Source organism: Mesoplodon densirostris, chromosome 17, assembly GCF_025265405.1.
Source record: "Mesoplodon densirostris isolate mMesDen1 chromosome 17, mMesDen1 primary haplotype, whole genome shotgun sequence".
NCBI lineage: Eukaryota > Metazoa > Chordata > Mammalia > Artiodactyla > Ziphiidae > Mesoplodon > Mesoplodon densirostris.
In genome coordinates this window covers 9,398,183-9,418,642 of record NC_082677.1, presented here as the reverse complement: position 1 = coordinate 9,418,642, position 20,460 = coordinate 9,398,183, and the positions used below count along the sequence as shown (strand labels likewise).

General features: G+C 45.5%; 1 protein-coding gene across 5 annotated transcripts in view; it reads left to right on the top strand.

The window, feature by feature from the left end:
• Positions 1–20,460, top strand: part of STARD13 (StAR related lipid transfer domain containing 13) — a 253,253-nt gene that overhangs the window by 206,723 nt on the left and 26,070 nt on the right. For all 5 annotated transcript variants that reach the window (XM_060079645.1, XM_060079643.1, XM_060079642.1 and 2 more), the window contains 5 exons: positions 2,696–4,095; positions 5,149–5,322; positions 6,917–7,076; positions 15,232–15,430; positions 20,009–20,219. In XM_060079645.1, the coding sequence (XP_059935628.1) occupies positions 2,696–4,095; positions 5,149–5,322; positions 6,917–7,076; positions 15,232–15,430; positions 20,009–20,219 (2,144 nt within the window). The remainder of the gene's footprint in view (positions 1–2,695; positions 4,096–5,148; positions 5,323–6,916; positions 7,077–15,231; positions 15,431–20,008; positions 20,220–20,460) is intronic.

The window sequence follows — 20,460 nt, the reverse complement described above, 5'->3', positions numbered from 1 at the left end:
TCTTATGCCTTGGTTGGGTTTTAAATATCCCTTTTTTGCCCACAGCTAGTATAATAAGCTCTTTAGAGCCTAGCAGATGGGGGCAGGCTTTCCATCCCCAGCCCACAGTGCCCAGCTTGGCATCTTTTCTAAACCAACATAAAGAAGTCCTTATCCAACTAGTATGTGGTTTGCTAGCATCAGTAACCAAGTTTGGGCTCGCTTTAGAGAGCTCGTTGGAGCTAACACTAAATATTGTAGTTTCTATTTTTAAATATCTGTATTTTCTTTAAAAGCATATCCTTCTTTTGCCTTTTCAGAAACTATTTGCTAAAAGGCTTTTTCAGAATGCTTATTACTTAATATCAACTTCTCCTCACTAGCTTTCTGAAATGTGATATGAAAATCCAATAAACTCAACCTTCAACCTATCACAGTACCTGATATTTAAATGACTCTCAGATTTCAGGGTTTATTGTATCCATTACAGGGAAAGAGGAAGTAGAAAATGCTACAAAGAAAGTATATTTTTGACTCATCATCCTATCTACAGTCTTGCCTTTTTTTCCATTTGTACAATTTTAAACTCTTTTGCCAAAGTTTTGTACAACTTTTTAAAAACTCAGAGCTAATTTCCTACTGTGTTCCCACAGCTATGGAATTCTTTGTGAGTACCATGGTTTTCTACCTTCTTTCACCTTATACATGAAAGTTCAAATGTGTCATTTAGTCCAACTCATGTAAACCTAGATTTTCAGGAAATAAATAAGAATGGGAAGCTCCCACATTTATTGACTAAGCATCTGTTTATTTTTCCTTGAAAACAATATATTGCAAAGTCCAGAGGAGATAAGGTGGATGCCAGATATGTAGACAGATAGATAAGCCATCTGTCTTACACGGACAGGTAGCACAGAAGCAACTGAACAGACACTGAAAAATAACAAATGAACAAATACTCCTCAGTGACGGACTACTAAATGCAGTACTTCATTTAATCCCCACAGCGAACCTACGAGGCAGGGCCTATGTTTAGTTCCATTTTATAAATGATAAAAACTTACTGTGGAGAGAGTAAGCAACTTGTGTACAGTCACCTAAGTCTAACTGGTATTAACCACTAGCACTGGGAACCAGGTCTTAGAACCAGATGTCAAAGTAAAGTGAAATAAACTTAATCCAATTAACTATACACACACACAGAGAGAGAGAGAGCAGTTACTCTATGCTTGATGAGCTTACCTGTAACTGTTGAGAGTGGGTGCTTGTGACATGAGTTTAAGTTAGTATTATAATAAATGCTACAATAAAGACCTAAACCAAATGCTACAGGAGTACAGAGGGAGTGCAGTCACTGCCTTGGGGCTGTCAGGAAAGGCTTCAAAGAGACACATGAGCTGAGTACCCAAGAATGGTCAGGGACCAGGGAAGGACATGGGGACCATATATAGCCCTTAGGCTCTTAATCCTGTAACAGAGCTGGGTGTTGGGGCGTAGTTGTGGGTCAGAGAACAGAATGCAGGAACAGTGGGAGGAAGAGCTGAAATGAAAGCACACTGCAGTCAGGTCGAAAGAGCTTCGAATGCCATACTAAGACTTAGGAGGGCTGAGGGAAACTGAAAGCTTCTAAACTGGGAAAACCTGTGATCGTAATTGGATTACACTGTGGAAAGCTGTTTAGATGGAGAAGATGCTGGCCTGGTTTTTACTGTGATAACCCAGCCAGAGGTGCCAAGGACCTGCACTGGGGAATGGGAGTGAAGATATGAATGGGGGAGCAGATCTGAGAATCATTTCAGAGTTGGGTCTTGGTCATACGCATGGTGAGGAGGAAGAAGGAGCGGACGATTCAGTTCATCTCAGAAGGAAATTATTTAGATGGCGAGTTTGTGCTGGGCTTGGCCAGAGGGATTTGCAAAGAGAAACAAAGCCACCTGTGGCCTCAGGGAACCCAGACTCTCCTCTCTCAGGGGCTACGAACCCAGACAAGTAAGAGAAATGTGTGAGGTGCAGCAGGTATGACAGGGCAAAGCACTGGGGCCTCGGCACCCGGACAAGCGTGTCCTACGAAGGCACTCCAATTCAGGGTTAATTAAAACCAAGAAGGCCGGCCCGGCCATGCAGGCTGGGTTGGACTCTCCTCCACCAGGGGTCTCTAGAATAGCTCCCAAGTTTCTACTTCCAGGAATTCGGAGATAATTTTGCCATTAACTTACACAGGGAACATAACGCTAAGAATCAAGTCTGGGAGACTAAGGAGTGTTGGCTCCGAGGTTCAGAAGAGGGAAGCTGGAAATATGGTCCTGGGGCTCCATGAAGAGGTTTCAGGGAAGAAGTGAATGCATTTTATGGCAGGATTCAGTTTCTCTGTGAAAAGAGGAACCACAGGTGTTTATATTTAGGCTTGTCTAGTCGATGATAATGACACCCTCTTTGCAATCAGGCAACGAAGCTTCTCAGAGAGGAAGGAAGGAAAACTGAAAGGAAGAGAGCTTCGCGGGTTGGGAAGGAATCTTCCAGCTACTGGGAAGGAAGAGGGTGTAGGGACCATAAAGACGGTGGAGGGACCCAGCAAAGGTGCCCAGGAAACCCAGAGAGCACGCGCGACAGGGAAGGAAGGAGAAAAAGGAGGTGGGGGTACCGTGCTTGTGCTCACCTAGGTTCCCCTCTCCATCCCAGCCACCTGTAAATGAGCATCATCCTTGATGTTTCCCAGGGTGACGACTCTGATGAGGAAGATCTCTGCATCAGCAACAAATGGACTTTCCAAAGGACCAGCCGCCGGTGGTCTCGCGTGGACGACATCCACGCAGTGTTTCCCGGCGGAGACAGAAACGGGTCGTCAGGAGACATTAGGATGAGAAACACGACCAGCAGTGAGAGCGTCCTCACCGACCTGAGCGAGCCCGAGGTCTGCTCCATTCACAGCGAAAGCAGCGGCGGGAGCGACGGCCGCAGCCAGCCGGGCAGCTACGGCGCCGGCCGGGAGGCCTTGGACGGCCCCGGGCAGTACTGCGCCCACGGCCCAGCCATGCTGGACGCCACGCTGGGCGGCAGCAGCCTCCCGCCGTCCCCCAAAGACGGTCTCCAGCACCCTTTGCACCCAAAGAATGAGAAGCCCACCCGGGCCAGAGCCAAATCATTTCTGAAACGCATGGAAACGCTGCGAGGGAAAGGAGCGCAGGGAAGGCAGAAGGGGTCGGGGCGGACCGGGGGCTTGGTGATCAGCGGCCCGGTGCTGCAGCAGGAGCCCGAGTCCTTCAAGGCCATGCAGTGCATCCAGATTCCAAATGGAGATCTCCAGAACTCATCGCCCGCTGCCTGTAAAACAGGGCTTCCGGGCCCCAGCAAATGGAGCGGTGAGAGCAGCCTGTCGGAAAACAGCAGCAGCGGGGTGAGCACCCCCGGCCTGAAGGAGCGAAGATGCCAGGAGGCCCACAAGCGTGGGGGCATGTACTTAGAAGACCTGGATGTGCTGGCGGGAACAGCACTGCGGGATGCAGGGGACCAAAACCACGCACGCGAGTTTCATTCCCAAGAGAACTTGGTGGTGCACGTTCCCAAGGACCACAAACCAGGAACGTTCCCCAAGGCGCTCTCTATCGAAAGCCTCTCACCATCAGACAATAGCAGCGGGGTTAACTGGAGGACTGGGAACGTCTCCCTGGGCAGACAGCCAGGCCCTGGGTCCCGGGAGCCCAGGCTCATGGCGTCCTGCCACAGAGCGAGTCGAGTTAGCATCTATGACAACGTCCCTGGCTCCCACCTGTATGCCAGCACCGGGGATCTTTTGGACTTGGAGAAGGACGATCTCTTCCCTCACTTGGACGACATTCTGCATCATGTCAACGGGCTCCAAGAGGTAGTGGATGACTGGTCCAAAAACCTGTTACCTGAACTGCAGACACATAATGCACTGTCCGGAGAAGCTGGTTTCTGCCCCTTTCCCCCTCCTAGTCAGATCACCTTAGATTTCGAAGGCAATTCTGTCTCCGAAGGTCGGACAACACCCAGTGATGTGGAAAGAGATGGAGCGTCTCTTAATGAATCAGAGGCCGCTGGGGTCAGAGAAAGGAGGGACTCTGGAGTAGGGGCCTCTCTGACCAGGCCAAACAGGTTGGTGGCATGACTTTGTGAAATGATGTTTAATCCATTTCATAATAATTATGGTCTACGTATTTAACAAACATTTATAGAGTACCTTCTAAATATTTAACACTGTCCTAAGTGATGTATGCGGTTGGGAATTATTTGAACAGTAGTATGTCTTTTGTGCAGATATTGTGGTGGTTGAATCCCTGTTAACTCACATTCATTTCTCCTAGTGTTTACCCTTTAATTCAATCTTGGTTTTATGCAAAAAAAAATTTTTGAGCTTCTTATGTGCAAAGCACTGACGAGAAGGTCCATTGCCTGTGCACAGGCCCTTCCCATGACCTTGCAAAGCATCTCTACCCCAAATTTTAAACTTTTAAAAAACTCCATGAGAAATTTCTGAGATCTAAGATGTATACACACTTCATAAGTTTATTTTGGCTTGAAGATGCCGATTACTAAGTACATAAAAGCTGTTGTACAACGACCATTTCAGAAGCTCCTTAGACAATGGCCCTGGAAGGGCCTAAGCAGTAGGAACCGCCTACCGTATGTGCTGCTGGGTTTCTCACTGAGGCAGGGATGTCTCTCGGGGCTCATTGACTGACGTGTCGTCACTTCAGGAGTGCTTCGTCAGCGCTGCTCAGCAGTCAGAGTGCGGAGACAAGACAGCAGTGCGACAGTACTCTACAGCTCCCAAACGTTTGCGATCTCTGGCTCTCTCTCTGTCACTGTCTGTCTGAATGTCTCTCTCTCTCTAATGCACACACACAGTCTCAGCTGCTTTCAACACTTTGGGAATGAGTTTAGGAATAAACAAACATAAAATTTATTATATCACTTATTTAAGCCTCCTAATGAAACAGATAGTGACTTTTTCCAGATTTGTCAGACTTGGGGAAAATAGTTTCTTCTGTTTATTCTGTACATTTTGTGTCTTCTGTTCCATTTGCTTTGTGGTTTTCTTGGCTCGGAAACTATTTTGATTAGCTACTTAACAATTAATAACATCCTGTATTTTCCGATAACATGTCCCCTTTGTGACTGGCTTCTCTGACGGTCTTTCCGGTAAAGGCGACTCCGGTGGAACAGCTTCCAGCTCTCACACCAGCCGCAGCCATCCACGGCGTCGCCCCACATCAGCGGTCAGACAGCCGGCCAGCTGAACCTGCTCCAGCGCTTCTCACTGCTTCGCCTCACGGCCATCATGGAAAAGCACTCCATGTCCAACAAACACGGCTGGACGTGGTGCGTAGCCCATTCACCTAGGAGGGGACTGTTTGTTCCAGGGCTCAGTATGCGATCGCGAACACTTCAGTATTTACTTTCTGATTTCTGAACAATCCGTTCATTGCCTTCACTGCCAATCTCCTGAAAATAATGCCCAGAGTTCTGCCTTACTGTCCACTTCTGGGCTGCCAAAGCTTGGATGTGATGTAGCCTGCAGGAAGCATTGCTTTATTTGTAGCTCTCTGTCAGTTTCCAGGGAAGGCAGTCAGGCTCCAAGAAGGAAAAAGGACAAGTAAAGAGTAATTAGTTGTGAACAGAGACATTAAAAATAAACTTGCCATCAAGTAATTTTGGCAGTTTGCAAAGAAACATCTGTTTCTTGTACCTTCTGGCTCAATGCAGAGCTCAACACTTATAGAACTGCTTCATTCAAAGAGCATTGAACTCTTCAAATACAGTTCTGCTTTTATTTCACTGGCAAATGAAAACAAGAATATGCAGTAGGGCCTCCCTGGTGGCGCAGTGGTTAAGAGTCCGCCTGCCGATGCAGGGGATACGGGTTCGTGCCCCGGTCTGGGAGGATCCCATATGCCGCGGAGCGGCTGGGCCCGTGAGCCATGGCCGCTGGGCCTGCGCATCCGGAGCCTGTGCTCCGCAACGGGAGAGCCCACAACAGTGAGAGGCCCACATACCGCAAAAAAGAAAAAAACAAAACAAAACAAAAAAAAAAAAAAAAAAAGAATATGCAGTAAACCTTTGGAATAAGGGATTGACAAAAGCATATGTTGGAACTTGAATGTGGACCTATTTTAGATGATTTGGTGGATCTGGAAAAAAATAAAATGTGTTGTTAATTGTCATATAGAAGAATCGGCAATGCTTTTTTTTTTTTTTTTTTTGCGGTACGCGGGCCTCTCCCATTGCGGAGCACAGACTCCGGACGCGCAGGCTCAGCAGCCATGGCTCACGGACCCAGCCGCTCCGCGGCATGTGGGATCTTCCCAGACCGGGGCACGAACCCGTGTCCCCTGCATTGGCAGGCGGACTCGCAACCACTGCGCCACCAGGGAAGCCCGGCAATGCTTTTATAAAAATATTTTAGAAAGTTATAAATTGCATGGTCAAATCAATATATGCTTGTGTATTAAAATTTCCTTTAAAAGGTACAACTGGTTCTAGAAAAGTAAGGATATAGTCTAGGAATGTGATTTATCTTCTCTCCCCTTCTTTCTCCCCCAACCCCAACCAGATTTCTTCTTCTTGATGTATTTTTTAATTTGTTTTGTTATGTCTTGCTGGGGACGTTTAAGTGTTTACCACTTGAGAAGTGTGTCTGTCACAATTAAACTGGAAAGTCCAGCACTTGATTTGAAAGCAGGGCCATAAATCCATTCTGCTAACGTGAGTCATGCTGTTTAATAGTTAGAGGTCTAACAGAGGCACGGGGCACACACAGTCCTTCTATGTAATGTGAATAATTAAGAGAGAAATGTTGAATCCCCCCGGGCCTGTCCAATATTCCAACAAAAGCTTGGCTTCCCTCTTGCTCTCACAGCCTGTCCCCACAGTGTGCTCCACGAGGCGTGCATGACCTGCTTTCTGTGAATTCTAGGGCAGTTCCAAAGTTCATGAAGAGGATGAAAGTTCCTGATTACAGAGACAAGACAGTCTTTGGCATCCCTCTCATCGTGCACGTCCAGAGAACGGGACAGCCCCTGCCACAGAGTATCCAGCAAGCCCTGAGGTATCTACGCAGCAACTGCCTCGATCAGGTAGGGTCGTAAATCCCAAGCACAGCCTGGGATGTATGGAGTGCCAGGCAGAGCCAGATCTGTCCAGGATCAGACAAGACATGCCTCTCCAAAATAAAAGGCATTGTGATCTTTATAGGTCAGTATTTAATCTGACCAGGTGACATCCTTGTCAAGCTGTGTGAGGATGTTTCCTCACTGGCAACTTGAAGGACACCCTGGAGTGACTGCAGAAAGCTAATGTTAATCATCTGTACCTGTAATGGCTAATTTGTGTTCCCCCGAAACAGAGTAAAGCTGTGTCTGCTGCATTTCCTTTTAATTATGGTCTCGGTGCCACCATTAATTTCACATCATTCTGTTATCCCTCTGTCTTTTTTTTTTTAACCAGAATTAGGTCTTTATATCTCCCTTTGTTAAATTTTTTTTGAAGAAGCAACATGACAAATTTATTTATATCCTTCAAAAAATTTATTTATATCTTTTTAAAATGTGCAAGTAAAATATGAAAATAGGGACTTCCCTGGTGGTACAGTGGTTAAGACTTCGCCTTCCAGTGCAGGGGGTGCGGGTTCGATCCCTGGTCGGGAAGCTAAGATCCCACATGCCTCAGGGCCAAAAAACCAAAACATAAAACATAAGCAATATTGTAACAAATTCAGTAAAGACTTTAAACATGGTCCACATCAAAAAATCTTCTAAAAGTATGAAAATAATATCAGCTAAATTAAATATTCCCTCATCTTATGGAGTTGATTAAAAAGCTCAAGCTAAACAAAAGTCTTGGAGATCATTCTCGTCTCCAGGACTGTGGGGGGGCCATCACAATGGTGGACTCTGATTGGCCCAGAATGCAACCCATCCTATAATTAACCAGGCCAAGCCTTTGCTCCTCGGAATTAACACTCGTTAGTTTCTCTGTTAGACATTCGGTCCAAAATAAAATTCTGCTTGATAAATTACAGCCTTGAGTAGTGGGGGTATTTTCAGGCAACTATTCTATAGTGGCTTTTGTTCATCATATTCTGTAATGCCCTGTGAATAATCTGTGCCAACCTAAGATTATTTGCACTTCTCATTGATTTTCTCTTGGCCTTGGGCTCAGTGGACAGGAATGAGCTGAGCTACACGAATTCATGAACTGACGCTTGTCTCTACCCCAATGCTGAGATCACGCTAAGAATCAAGATGGTCTCTTGATGAATCTGATACCAGTTTTCAGTAAGAATGAGAGTAACTTCTTCATTCAATGCCATTGTTGATTGAACTAAATGCATTATTCCATTTTCCCTTCCCACTCCTAATTTAGATAATACACATATCTACATTTTTTCATATTTAGATGTTATAGTGAGGGTAACAGTCATTGCTGTTACTGTTGTGGTGGTGATGGCTGCTTTGTTTGAGAAATGGCCTGGATGGCTTGCCTGTTGTTTCTCAGAAAGAAGGGCAATAGACCACTTGTCTAAAACTAATGGTGCTCATCTTTGGCAGATGCCCCAATATCAGTTGACTTGTGAATAACCTCCCAATAGAGCAATCCATTGAATCTGGTTTGTTAAGCATTAGATTTGTTTTCTTTTTAATTTTAGAGTTTTTATCAAAAGCACACCTTAATCAAAGGTAGAGGGTCTGTGGGTATTTTACTGAGAAAACTTTTTGGGGAGGTGGGCTTGAGTGAATATTTGGAAATACCCACTCTAATTAATCTCTTTTGCGGCCCTGAAAGTACTGCAACCATGCCCTTTGGCCTAGGACTTTGTGGCTTCAATTGTACCTTTACTGGTTTATAAGTACAGACCCAAGATTGTATTTTGTGGAGAGTAGCCTGTTATTCGGACACATGTTTTTCCAGGCTTCTCAGTTTTCATAAGGGTATGTAAGGCTCATCTCCCCTCTTGGCTGATTCTCTTAGAGTGTTTGGCTCTGCCTTTTACCAAGCATAGAAAATATTTTGTTCCAAACATTCTAATGGATAGCCAGCTAGCTGATGCTTATCAGCAAAAGCTCTATTCAGAGAAAACAGTGTTTGTTCAGGAATGCTTAAAGTAAATGCAGGCCATCTGTGCCATTCATTCAATAATAGTAACCTTTCTTGCATGCCCAGCATGTTTCAGGGATCATATTAGGTATCCTGCAAGCATTGCCTCATTTAATCCCACATCCACCCTGGGCAGGGTTAGCCCTTAGGAGGCAATGTGGAACCAACACTTGCTTGAAAATCTATCTACAGAGTCCAAGTGTTTAACAAGTGCACTTTGCTACCACCTGTTAGAATTGCTTGTCCCAGTGGACTTTGGGGTGATGCCATCTCTAGCATTGAGGGACACTTTGAGAAGTGGCCCTAAACAACTCATTGATGAATTGACTCTCAGGATTGTGTTGATGATGTTGATCATTATATCATGTGGTGTCTTTTCTGTAAGAATGAAAGAATTTTTTTCTCTGGCCCCAGCACCTGAAAAAATTGTTGTTTTTAGATAACTGGTCGGTATTTATATTAGGTACAGCAGACTCATTCAGCTGGATATGTTTTCCTCTCTACACTGGCTGCTAGAATTATTGAAGCCAAATGCATGTTCTGCCTGTAGTAAATATATATAATTTGGGGGCATGAATTTTGTGTGTGAACCTCATTCCTACTTCCTGCTAACCTTCTCTATCTTTATTTTCCTTTTGCTCTAGTCCTCTCATCTATTATCTTTAATTGCATCTTACTATACTTTATAGATCATTGTAAGTCACCTTGAATTCTTTCTCGAACAAGATTGGGTATAAAGGCATTGTAATACCACCACTCTACTCACCGCATAGTCTTTATGTAGAATGGAAACCAATCCTGCCCCCTGTAGCTTCTGAATAATGAGTATCACCGGCATCACTGCTGTTACTGGGCCCAGTCTCCTGTTTGAAGACACAGTCATATGAACAGAGAGAAGGACAGTGGCACCAAAACCCCCTCAATTTCTACTCACTGGGTTATTCCCAGCCTCCATTTCAGGCCTATAACTTTTTTTTTTTTTTTTTTGCTGTATGCGGGCCTCTCACTGTTGTGGCCTCTCCCGTCGCGGAGCACAGGCTCCGGACGCGCAGGCTCAGTGGCCACGGCTCACGGGCCCAGCCGCTCCGCAGCATGTGGGACCCTCCCGGACCGGGGCACGAACCCGTGTCCCCTGCATCGGCAGGCGGACCCTCAACCACCGCGCCACCAGGGAAGCCCTATTTTGTTTTTTTTTTTTTTAAATCTGGAAGAACACCACACTGAAAAACAGTATGCTGGCAAAGCTTTATAAGAAAAAAGACTCATTTCATAGACATAAATACTGATTCTAAATGTAACCGCAATGAACAAGGCAACCCTTCTCTTGTATCCATCAAAAGAAAAAAGCCTCGAGATGTCGAAGGGACTTTCATGGAATGCAGTTCCTCCCCTTATGGGGTACCCAACGCCAGCAGGGCCCCCGCCTCGTACGTCCCTCCCCTTCATCAGCACAGAGTGTGGGCAGCACACAGAGCCCCCCTCTGGTCCCTGTGAAGAAGGAAGGTGGTCATAGGAAGGGACAAGGGGAAACTAGAGAAACATAATAAGAATCGAAGAAAACCAGGCTCAGGAGGAAGACTGTTCTGGAGATTTAAGAGCGAACTTGAGCAAATAAAAGCCAATGAATCAGAAAAGAAAGAGGAGGGATGAGAGTCACAAGGAAGGAGCGGACACACACCAGATCAGGGTCCTTCCTTCGCCAACGGCACCTCCTCTGAAGGGAAGACTCAGGTCTACACAGGCTCTTGAGATCTCAGCCCCCCGGCCATGCCAGACCAGAGGGTCTCAGAATACCCGTCCTCTAAACCACCCTTAACTGGCTTCTCTGCTGCCTGCCTCTACACGGTCCCCTCGAACCACCATGCAAGACTGTCCCAAGGCTCAGCCCCTCATCCCAGGGAGGGAGGCTTCCTGCAATAAGCTCAGCTTCTCTCCCTCATGCTACACATTCTTCTCAAACATTCATCACAAACAGCTGAAGACAGCCCTATGGAGTCCTGAAACAAGACCACCGTTCCACCTCCTGCACCCCCAAGTGCAGAACAGCTTCCGTATGAGGAAACACAGTGTATCCATTTCTGCCCTGGCAGCTGGCTGGAGATGAAATAGGGAGTTTAGCCTTCAGTTCTGAACCATTTGTATTCAGACGCAGCAGTCTGTGAGACGAGCGGGCTTTGCTGGCTGAGCTTTATTTCTGCCTTACATCAGCTGCACAGAAGGACAGGTCATACCCAGCCCCTGATGAATATGAAGTCACGGCAGAGAGTGGCTAAGCCTGCAGTGCTCCACATAAGAACCCACCACATACTGGTCTTAGGACCCTCTCGCTCTCTCAATAAAACCAACTTTTCTTCATTAGCGGAGCACATCCCTGAAGAAGAGGAAATGCAACTCCTGACAAACATCATTAAGTGCTGCAAGGATTAGCATAAACAGGATGCCAAGTAGGAGATTTAATATTATTTAGATGAAATTTGAGTTCTAATGCAGCACTCATGCCCAAGCTCTCCTTCTAATGGAGCAGTAAGTTTTAAAAGCCCAATTATGCTGGGAAGACACTTCATACTCAGTACAAGTGTCCTCGACCTGCCGCCTGTTCATCACCCTCCCTGCTGCCTACCTCGGGTAAGATGAGTGATGTTCCAGCGCCTATCTTTTTAAATTATACTTTGATTCCTTGCTTTTTTTTTTTTTTTTTTTTTTGGCGATACGTGGGCCTCTCACTGTTGTGGCCTCTCCCGCTGTGGAGCACAGGCTCCGGACACGCAGGCCCAGCGGCCATGGCTCACAGGCCCAGCCACTCCGCGGCATGTGGGATCTTCCCGAACCGGGGCACGAACCCGTGTCCCCTGCATCGTCAGGCGGACTCAACCACTGCGCCACCAGGGAAGCCCGAGTCCTTGCTTTTTCATAGCTGAGTTTTTGGGTGGAAGACTAAAGAGAGAGGAAAGTAAAACTAGATCAGAGCAACACTCATTGTTCATCCTTTTATCTTTGAAATGAGAGATTATGTGCAAGAGAGAAGCTTAAAAAATGGATTTCACATTGCTGACCTCTATTCTTACCTTTTAAGAGAGAGTCTTAGAGCCGTGCTTTCGAGGTGCATGAGAGCAGGCCCTGCTGTGTAATTTGTGGAGTCTTGTGCAAAATGAAAGTGCATATAAATAATGAAGAATTTCAAAACGGTGACCGCAGAACGTTAAACCAAGTGTGGGTCCCCGTGTGACTACCCAGGTCACCCTCCCACCAGTGACACACGGAAGCAAATGAAAGACATTTCACACATCTTGGGTCCTCCTTGTAATGAAGCTGAAGGGTCTGGAGTTGCCTTCCATTGGCTATGATGACAAGGGTGCCCTTAGAAGAAACCCATTTTAAAGTGGTTTCTTTGGTCCTCCACTTTTTACTTAGAAAAAAAAAAAAATTAGCCAAAAATGCATATTTTATCACTGCTCTGAAAGCTTTTTGCAGAAGAAGAAATGATGGTTGCCAACTCCATGGGCCAACAGCCCTGGTTGCTCTATGATGATGGGTAGGAGAAGCTCTTCTCTCTGGTTCCAGGACCTTTACATCACTAGAGGAAGCTTCTATTTACCACGCCCAGGGAGTTTTTCACTCCAGGGACCAGAAGCCCTGCCCCCAAATGGCTTAAAACTATAGAAAATTCCCACGGTCACATGACAAGAAGGCAGGAAAAAGGACAGTTCCAGGGTTAGTTCTTACATTAGCTCAGTGACATCTTTGAAGACAGGCGCCCTTACCATCTTTCCCTTCCGCCATCCTCCACTCCAACATCTGGAATCTGATTTCAGACCACCTTTACTTTATTAGGCTTAGGAAAAAAACTTTCCTTTGGTGCTTCCAACAAAAATCCCCAGAACCCACAGATATTTCCCACGTCCCTTGGATGATCAGGGTGGGACGGGAAGGTTATTGTCAGAAATTGAGGCAGAACAAATAAATACCTGACAACCCTCTGGACATCCTGTGAGCTCTAAGTCAGAATAAGCAGCTCGGAGCCCGCAGCTGGAGAGCTCCAGACATGTCTAAAATAATTAAAATCACAATATTTGCTGAAACTAGAAAGAAACTTGGAAACAAAAGAATACAAAGAAAACACCACTGGGATGTGTGTGTACCTGCACATCACTGTGCACCCAAAATCAAAGCCAGCAAGACACAGAGGACAAAAGAGGAATCTCGTTCTGCGATGTCCTCACAAACATTTGTCTGCTTTATTCTTTTTATAGAATCCGATCAATATTTCTCTACTGTTAAAACATAATAATAACAGGAATTCTCAAATGGAATAATACCAACTCACAGGAGGATAACTGTGAGTCACACTGAGGAATTCACCTCTGGGGCACTTGGCTTCTGAGAACTCCCGCGCAGCACAGCCCTGAGGCACGGTCCCGGGCCTCCTTCCAGAATCAGAAGAGTTGAGATGTAAACACATCAAGGCTGGATCTCACTTCGATAATCACTCATTTGACATCTTGAACTTTTCTTTTGACAGGACATGCTTTCTTCTCATGCCCTTTGATGAAATTTAGAGTAGTTGCCAGAGGAAGAGAAATGCTCTTTGGATTCTTCTTGGCAACGTTTTGCATTTTCTAGACATTCCAAACTTTAAGAATAAAAAAGAAAGCAATTAATATTTTAAGTGATACCATGCCTTAATATCCTGTTCTGTGAAATTAGGGTGGTAAGCCTTGGAACGCCAAGAAGTATTACTAAGAATTCTGTTTCTATTGCCACAAAAAGTAGCGGGGTATAATTGCCCCTGCGATCCATTCAGCTGATGTATACAAAAACCTGAGTATTCTCTGATTGCTTGGAATCCTTCCCTTGCTGTGATGCAGTTTAAAAGAATTAGCACTGCTCTCTGTTTATAGCAGCAACCAAGAGAGCTCTCTTCAGACCCCTGAGCTTGGGTCGAGGCCGGCCTGGCACACAGAGCAGCCAGTGAGACAACCTGGAGTGTGTCTCTCCAGGAATAAGGAGGGAGAGCAGTGCTGACTCGAGGCCGCTGCCCACCTCTCTGACCACTGGGAATGTGGAAGTGGGCCAACCAGTGAGCCCTTGGGGAGTGAAAAGAGTGGAGACTGAGGGTTGAAGAACCAGTTTTGAGAAACTCAGTGCCCTATAGGCATTTAAAAATAGTAGACATACGAATTCACTATAAGCCTGGGCTCCCAGAGAAGCTCAGTTCTTTTGGGGTGACGGCAGGTCCACTTGGGGAGAGCCTACAGCATAACCTGGAAACCACTGCAGGAACCTCCATCCTCATCGGGCTCTGCTGCCCCTCACTCGTTCCTGTTAGGGGCATTATCCCCTCGGTGCCTTATTGCTCCATTTATCAAGCAGAGGAGGAGTCTAAGCCCTAAGGATGAAAAAGGCATAATACAGTGTCTTGAAGTCTGAAGAAAAGCCACTTAGGAATCATTCTCACTACAGCCATAGCTTCTACCCATAATAACTAACCAGGTAGAGTAGTAAGTGCATCATATGAGAAGCATATGTTATAAGGATTCTGAAGAAGGAAAAGCATATAAGTAAGACCTGTCAATCAAAATATGTGCTTAACGATATTTTGTTTCATGAGCATATTCCCTATAAACCTCTCCTTCAAAGGGGCATTGGATATGCTTACCTATCTGGGATCCACCAAACCTTCCATTGACAGAAGTCTCTCAAAACCCCCACTAAAGTATACACGCCAGAAGGTAGGGAATTTTGTCTGGCCTGCTCACTAATGACTCTTAGAAGATATAAGTATGCCTGATATATAGGGGGTATTTAATCATTACTTGTTAAATAAATGAATAAAAAAATAACGTCTACCATGTTGTAAGACTTGACAAGTCACAAAGCACAATCACGTATATTTTCTCAGGAGCCCTGTAAGGTGGGCTATTATTCTTAGTTTCATTTCATGGGAGAGGAAGTCAGTGTTCAGCTACTGCCCAAAGTAGCTAAGTTAGTCATTTACAATATACTAGTTTGGATGCAATTCCAAGTCATCGTGTCCTGGTCCTATTGCCTTCTCATCTCCCTCAGTGTGCTTGCGGTAGAAAGAAAATGTCTGGGGCAAAGGTGGCCTCACTAACACGTCACTGTGGCTTGTTTCAGGTGGGTCTTTTTCGAAAATCAGGCGTGAAGTCTCGAATCCATGCCTTACGTCAAATGAACGAGAGCTTTCCTGAGAACGTCAGCTACGAGGACCAATCCGCTTACGACGTGGCGGATATGGTGAAGCAGTTCTTCCGGGACCTTCCTGAGCCTCTTTTCACCAACAAGCTCAGCGAGACCTTCCTCCACATCTATCAGTGTAAGTGAGAACAAGGCAGATCAGTGTTCTCAAGTGCATTCATCCACCTAAAAAACAAAATTCTATAGATTGAATTTTAATTGTACAAGTAATGCATGAAGAAGTATATAAAAGTTACAATTCTACCGTCCTCTCCAGAAGTATATGTTGTTCACACTTCAATATGGAAATCTCCAGGCTATATTTTATGCATTTGAAAATACGTTTTTGACATCAAAATCTTCCTGCTCAATAGGGTTTTATGTAGGATATAAAAACTAACTTTCAATATACTTTTAATAAATTCAAAATGAAAAGGTAACACAATAGAATTTATTTTATATATAGGTGTTTTTAAAAAGAAAGCATTTCCTTGGGATATATGAAATCCAAATGTGTTAAAATGACTAGAAATGAAAGGAAATGTATTTTAATGCAATGTGTTTTAATTGGTGAAAAGTAAGCAAACCAAATCAAGGCTTAAGCTTAATTCAACTAATTTATATTTTCACTTAGAACTTTTTAAGTGATATGAAGTTGATAATTCTCAGCAAAACCCCTTTAATTAATCATTGAAAATAGCAAGTATTGACTTAACAACATATCCTGATAAAGATAGTTGCAAAGTAGGGGATGGTATTAGAAATGAACATGTGGCTCTTTTCTAGCTGCACTGTTATGGTTATACAGTTGTCCCTCAGTATCCTCGTGGGATTCCTTCCGGGACCCACCGAGGATGCTAAAGTCCCATAGTCGGTTTTCTGTATCCTCAGTTGGGCGTCCGAGGATTCAAACAACCACGATCATAAACATAGTACAGGATTCACAGTTCGTTGAATCTGCAAATTCAGGACCCAAGTATAGGGAGAGCCGACTGTGTATTTACTGAAAAAGAAAAAAATTTGCCTGTTAAGTGAACCCGTACAGGTCAAACCGTGTTGTTCAACAGTTAACTGTAAGTATTTAATGGTCCAAGTCTCAATTCTTTAGGAAAAAAACACTTGGCCTGTGGACTTTTGAGTTTTTAGCAACATATACATGAAGTGGAACTTGACATGGAATTGATCCAACTTGAAGCAGATTCTTGCTGTTGAGAATTCTGTACTAAATGTGTTTCAGGAGTTTTTATAATATTGCAAATTTGAAAAGGATTATAACAAGTACCACTTGTAAAAACAGGATAAAGTGGTGACCCACTAAATAAATATTATTTTGTTAGAGTGAATAGGTTAAGTTAAACTAGTGATACATGTTGCTGGAGGCTAAATACAGGGAATTCATGATGTTCCTGCTGTAAGAGGTTGAGCTGCGTTTTTCAGTTAAACCTCCCTTATGGTTTGGGAGTAGCATATATGAGTCTTTACATTTAATCAGTTCTCAGGTTATGGTTGACACTAGTCTAAGGTTAAAGTCAGATTATTTCCAAGAGATAAATGCTTTTAGCCCTTTGTGAGACTCACAAGCAAAATAAAACAGATCAAAGCAGGGCTTATTTTAGCTGAGCAAACATTTACTGAGTTCTGCTTATGTTCAGGGCACCATGCTGAGCACTGCAGAGCATATGGATGGGTAAGACTTAACTCTGCTGTTAAGCATCTTACAGTTGAGGGAGACGAGACATGGACATAAATAACTGCAAAACAGCCAGACTGGAGAAATCCCGTGATAAGGTTACAAAGAGCACCCAAGGGGGTTGAGATGAAGAACAAGGACTTGGTGGAGAAGTGACAACTGAAGGTTGAGACACGTGAGGAACACATGCTGAGTGAAGTCAATAGCACATGTGTCAGGAGATTACAGGATTTCTGTCTGGCTTGCAAGGAAGGGTAACTGTCCAGTGCAGCATCAGATGACTCCAAACATTAGACTGGGGCTGTACCCAGGAAGGGCACTGAATATTAGAGCAAAGAGTTCATATTTGATTCATTAATCACTGCGGGGACCCTTTGGGTGGTGTTGAGGGAGCTACCAGTTACGGTGCTCTCAGCTGTAAACACAGAACCCAGAATCCAACAAACAGTGGTTTAAATAATAAAGACATGATATAATCGCACAAGACAAGAAATCTGGAGTTAAATAATTCCAGAGTTGGTTAATTCAGTGACACCATGGCTGAGGTCAGCATCTCTTGTCATCCCCTTAAGGTCACAATATGACTGCCACCACTCATCTTTATCATGTCTTCCCAAAACCACATCCAAAGGCAAGAGGCAGGCAGAAGGGTTCTCCTTGGGCATATGTCTCTTTTTATCAGGGAGATAAATGTACAGAAATGCCTAGCTAGCATTTATCTTGGTCATAGACCAGAAATTTTACACTTTTCTCCCCTAAATCAGTCACTGGGAAGAGAAATGGGATTACCATTTTTGGTCTAGGCCAACATGGTTATCCCCTGGTTTTGAGGGAGGGGCCCAACTTCCCTGAGCACATTACAGCCCAGACCTGAACAGAACGTGGGTTTTCTTACAGAGAAAGAAGGAGAGAGTAGGTATTTCATAGGTAGCCAGGCTTGTGCCACAGGATGCATGTCCACTGGAACTGCTTATTTGACCCATGAATCTGGAAGTGGTGAACGAGAGGCACTGGACAGGACGAGAATGGAGGGTTAGGGAGCCAGCACATTAGTTGAGGTTCTGGGTTACCTGTGGGGACCTCCAGCGGCAAGACTGGAAATAAAGATGTTCTGGGGATAGACTCTGGAGTCAAAGTTTCCAAAGAACTGTGGAGAAGAGAGGGACAGTTCCTCCTCCGTTCTCCAGAGCAGGTCCAACTGTAGCTCTGTTACTTCTTGGACTTTCATCAAATGATTAATTAGAGTGTTGGATGGATAATGAACACATGTGAAGCCCACGGTCTACAGGAGAGAGAAGGAGGCAGGGATCAAAGACCCTGTAGTTTTAAAGAGCATTCAGAAAGGAAAAGGGGGAGGGGAGCTGATCTGGGGGCAGAGAGGAGCCTGGACGTGGAGTCTGAAGTGCTGCTAGCCATCTGTGTGGACGCCAGTTATCAGCACCTAGAAATCCAGATCTAGAACAGTCTTCTGAGAGCCAGGAAAGAGGCAGGAACCACAGGAGTGCCTGTGCCACAAAAAAGGTCAAAGAGGATAGGATCCGATACGAATGCTGAATTTAGGGATTGACAGTTGACCTTTGCAGGCATCTTTAGTAGAAAGTAATGATAGAAGATATTTTCTGAGGGATAAAGAAACGAGTGAGTAGAAGGAAGCTGGGACAACCTGTAGCCACGACAGATGACTCTTCAAAAATCTTGGCACAGAAGAGAAGGTTGGCAGCTTAAAGCTAAACAATGCATGCACTGGACATGTTACCTAAAGCAGCTTATTTAAAGGCAGTTCAAGGGCTCCAGCTGAATTTATAACACTTCAGTGACAAGCCTGAGGTCATTAGGAGTATCTGCTTCTGCTTCAGCACAAGCAAGAAAAAGGAAAAAGGTTTCTGTATAATGTGAACAGAATGGCTCTCCTCTATCAAACCCAGGTCTGTCTTGTGCCAGTTCACAGTGGACCTGGTGGGGGTGGGGGTGGGTTCCAGAATGTCCAACCCATGGTCAGGCTCTTCCAGAGATTCGCATTTGCTGGTTGACTGGGGCCCGCAGTGTGCCCCGCCCTGGTAGGGCCGATGATGGAGAGGGGCAGGACCTGGGCAGAAGGCACGCCACAGCCCCCAAGGAGCAGCAGGCTCCACGTTTTTTTTATCAGGAACCCCTGCCAGTAGGAGCTATCTGAGCATGTATACTTACATATTTTCAATAATATAAATATATCGTGATATACTGTAATATACTGTGCCTATCATAAGACACATCCCATAAGTACTTTCAAAGCATGAGAGAAAACAAACACCATTGGAAATTCCAACAGTTTCTTCCCACCCCTCTTTGGAGCACAGACACCTGCTGCAGAGACCCGCTCTAGAACCTCGTATTGTAGGAAACACAACTGTGTTAGCCCACGTGGGCTCCTGACGGTGTCTTTCAGAGTGAGAGGAATAAGGGTGGCGAGTCAGGCCTCACAGATCATTAACAAACACAGCCAGGGGGCAGCAGAATGCAGCATGGAGCACCCATTTTTCTATACCTTTTCCTTTTAGTTCCCTCATACTGTTCAGGCCGATTCCCTTTCAAGCCTGCTGACCAGTGCCCATCACCCCTATCACCGCCCAGGCAGGGAATGGGCCCGAGAGGGAGGGGCCTGGTTCCTCTTCCCCAAGCCCTGGGCGTCCTGGGGAACGCTTTACGAGCTGGAGGTGGGGTGGGAGGGAGGGTGGGCAAGAGGTTTGAAACAGGTAGGTGAGGAGGCGGATTGCTCCAAGAGTATGAAAAGCCAGCGCAGGGTGTGCCTTGCCAAGTCCAGCCTCATTGTGAAGACTGTGGGTTCTGGAGTGAGACTGTGGGGTTCCAACGGCAGCTGGTCCAGCTTCTCACCACCTGGGGCAGCTCTGCGCCCTTAGCTGTTGTCATGTCACTGTTGTGCTGACAGTGACCCCGAGTGTGTTCGCAGGAAGGTAGCGCTCGCTCCCCCACTCCCGCTGGCTCCTTCCGCGGCTGTTCCTCTAACTCCCGGCACCGCTTTTTCTGCAGACGTCCCCAAAGAGCAACAGCTGCAGGCAGTGCAGGCGGCCGTCCTGCTGCTGGCCGATGAGAGCAGGGAGGTGTTGCAGACGCTGCTCTGCTTCCTCAACGACGTGGTCCACGCGGTGGAGGAGAATCAGATGACGCCCATGAACCTGGCTGTGTGTCTGGCCCCCTCCCTCTTCCATCTGAATTTACTGAAGAAGGAAAACTCCCCCAGGTGGGTTTTCCTCAGCAAGAATGCTAATCCTAAACCAGGTATTCCCCACGGCTACTTAAAAAAACTCCCACTGTATTTCAAGTTGGGGATTTGTCAGCACTTCATTCATAATCAGAAAATGTTTGGAGGAACATAATTCATGTGGCTCAGCATCAGGGAATTGTCAGAGTAGCACAGTGTCCTTTGTGATCCCGAAAGCCTGGAGTTCTGTTTTGTTTTGCGTGTGTTAGTGGGAAGGAGG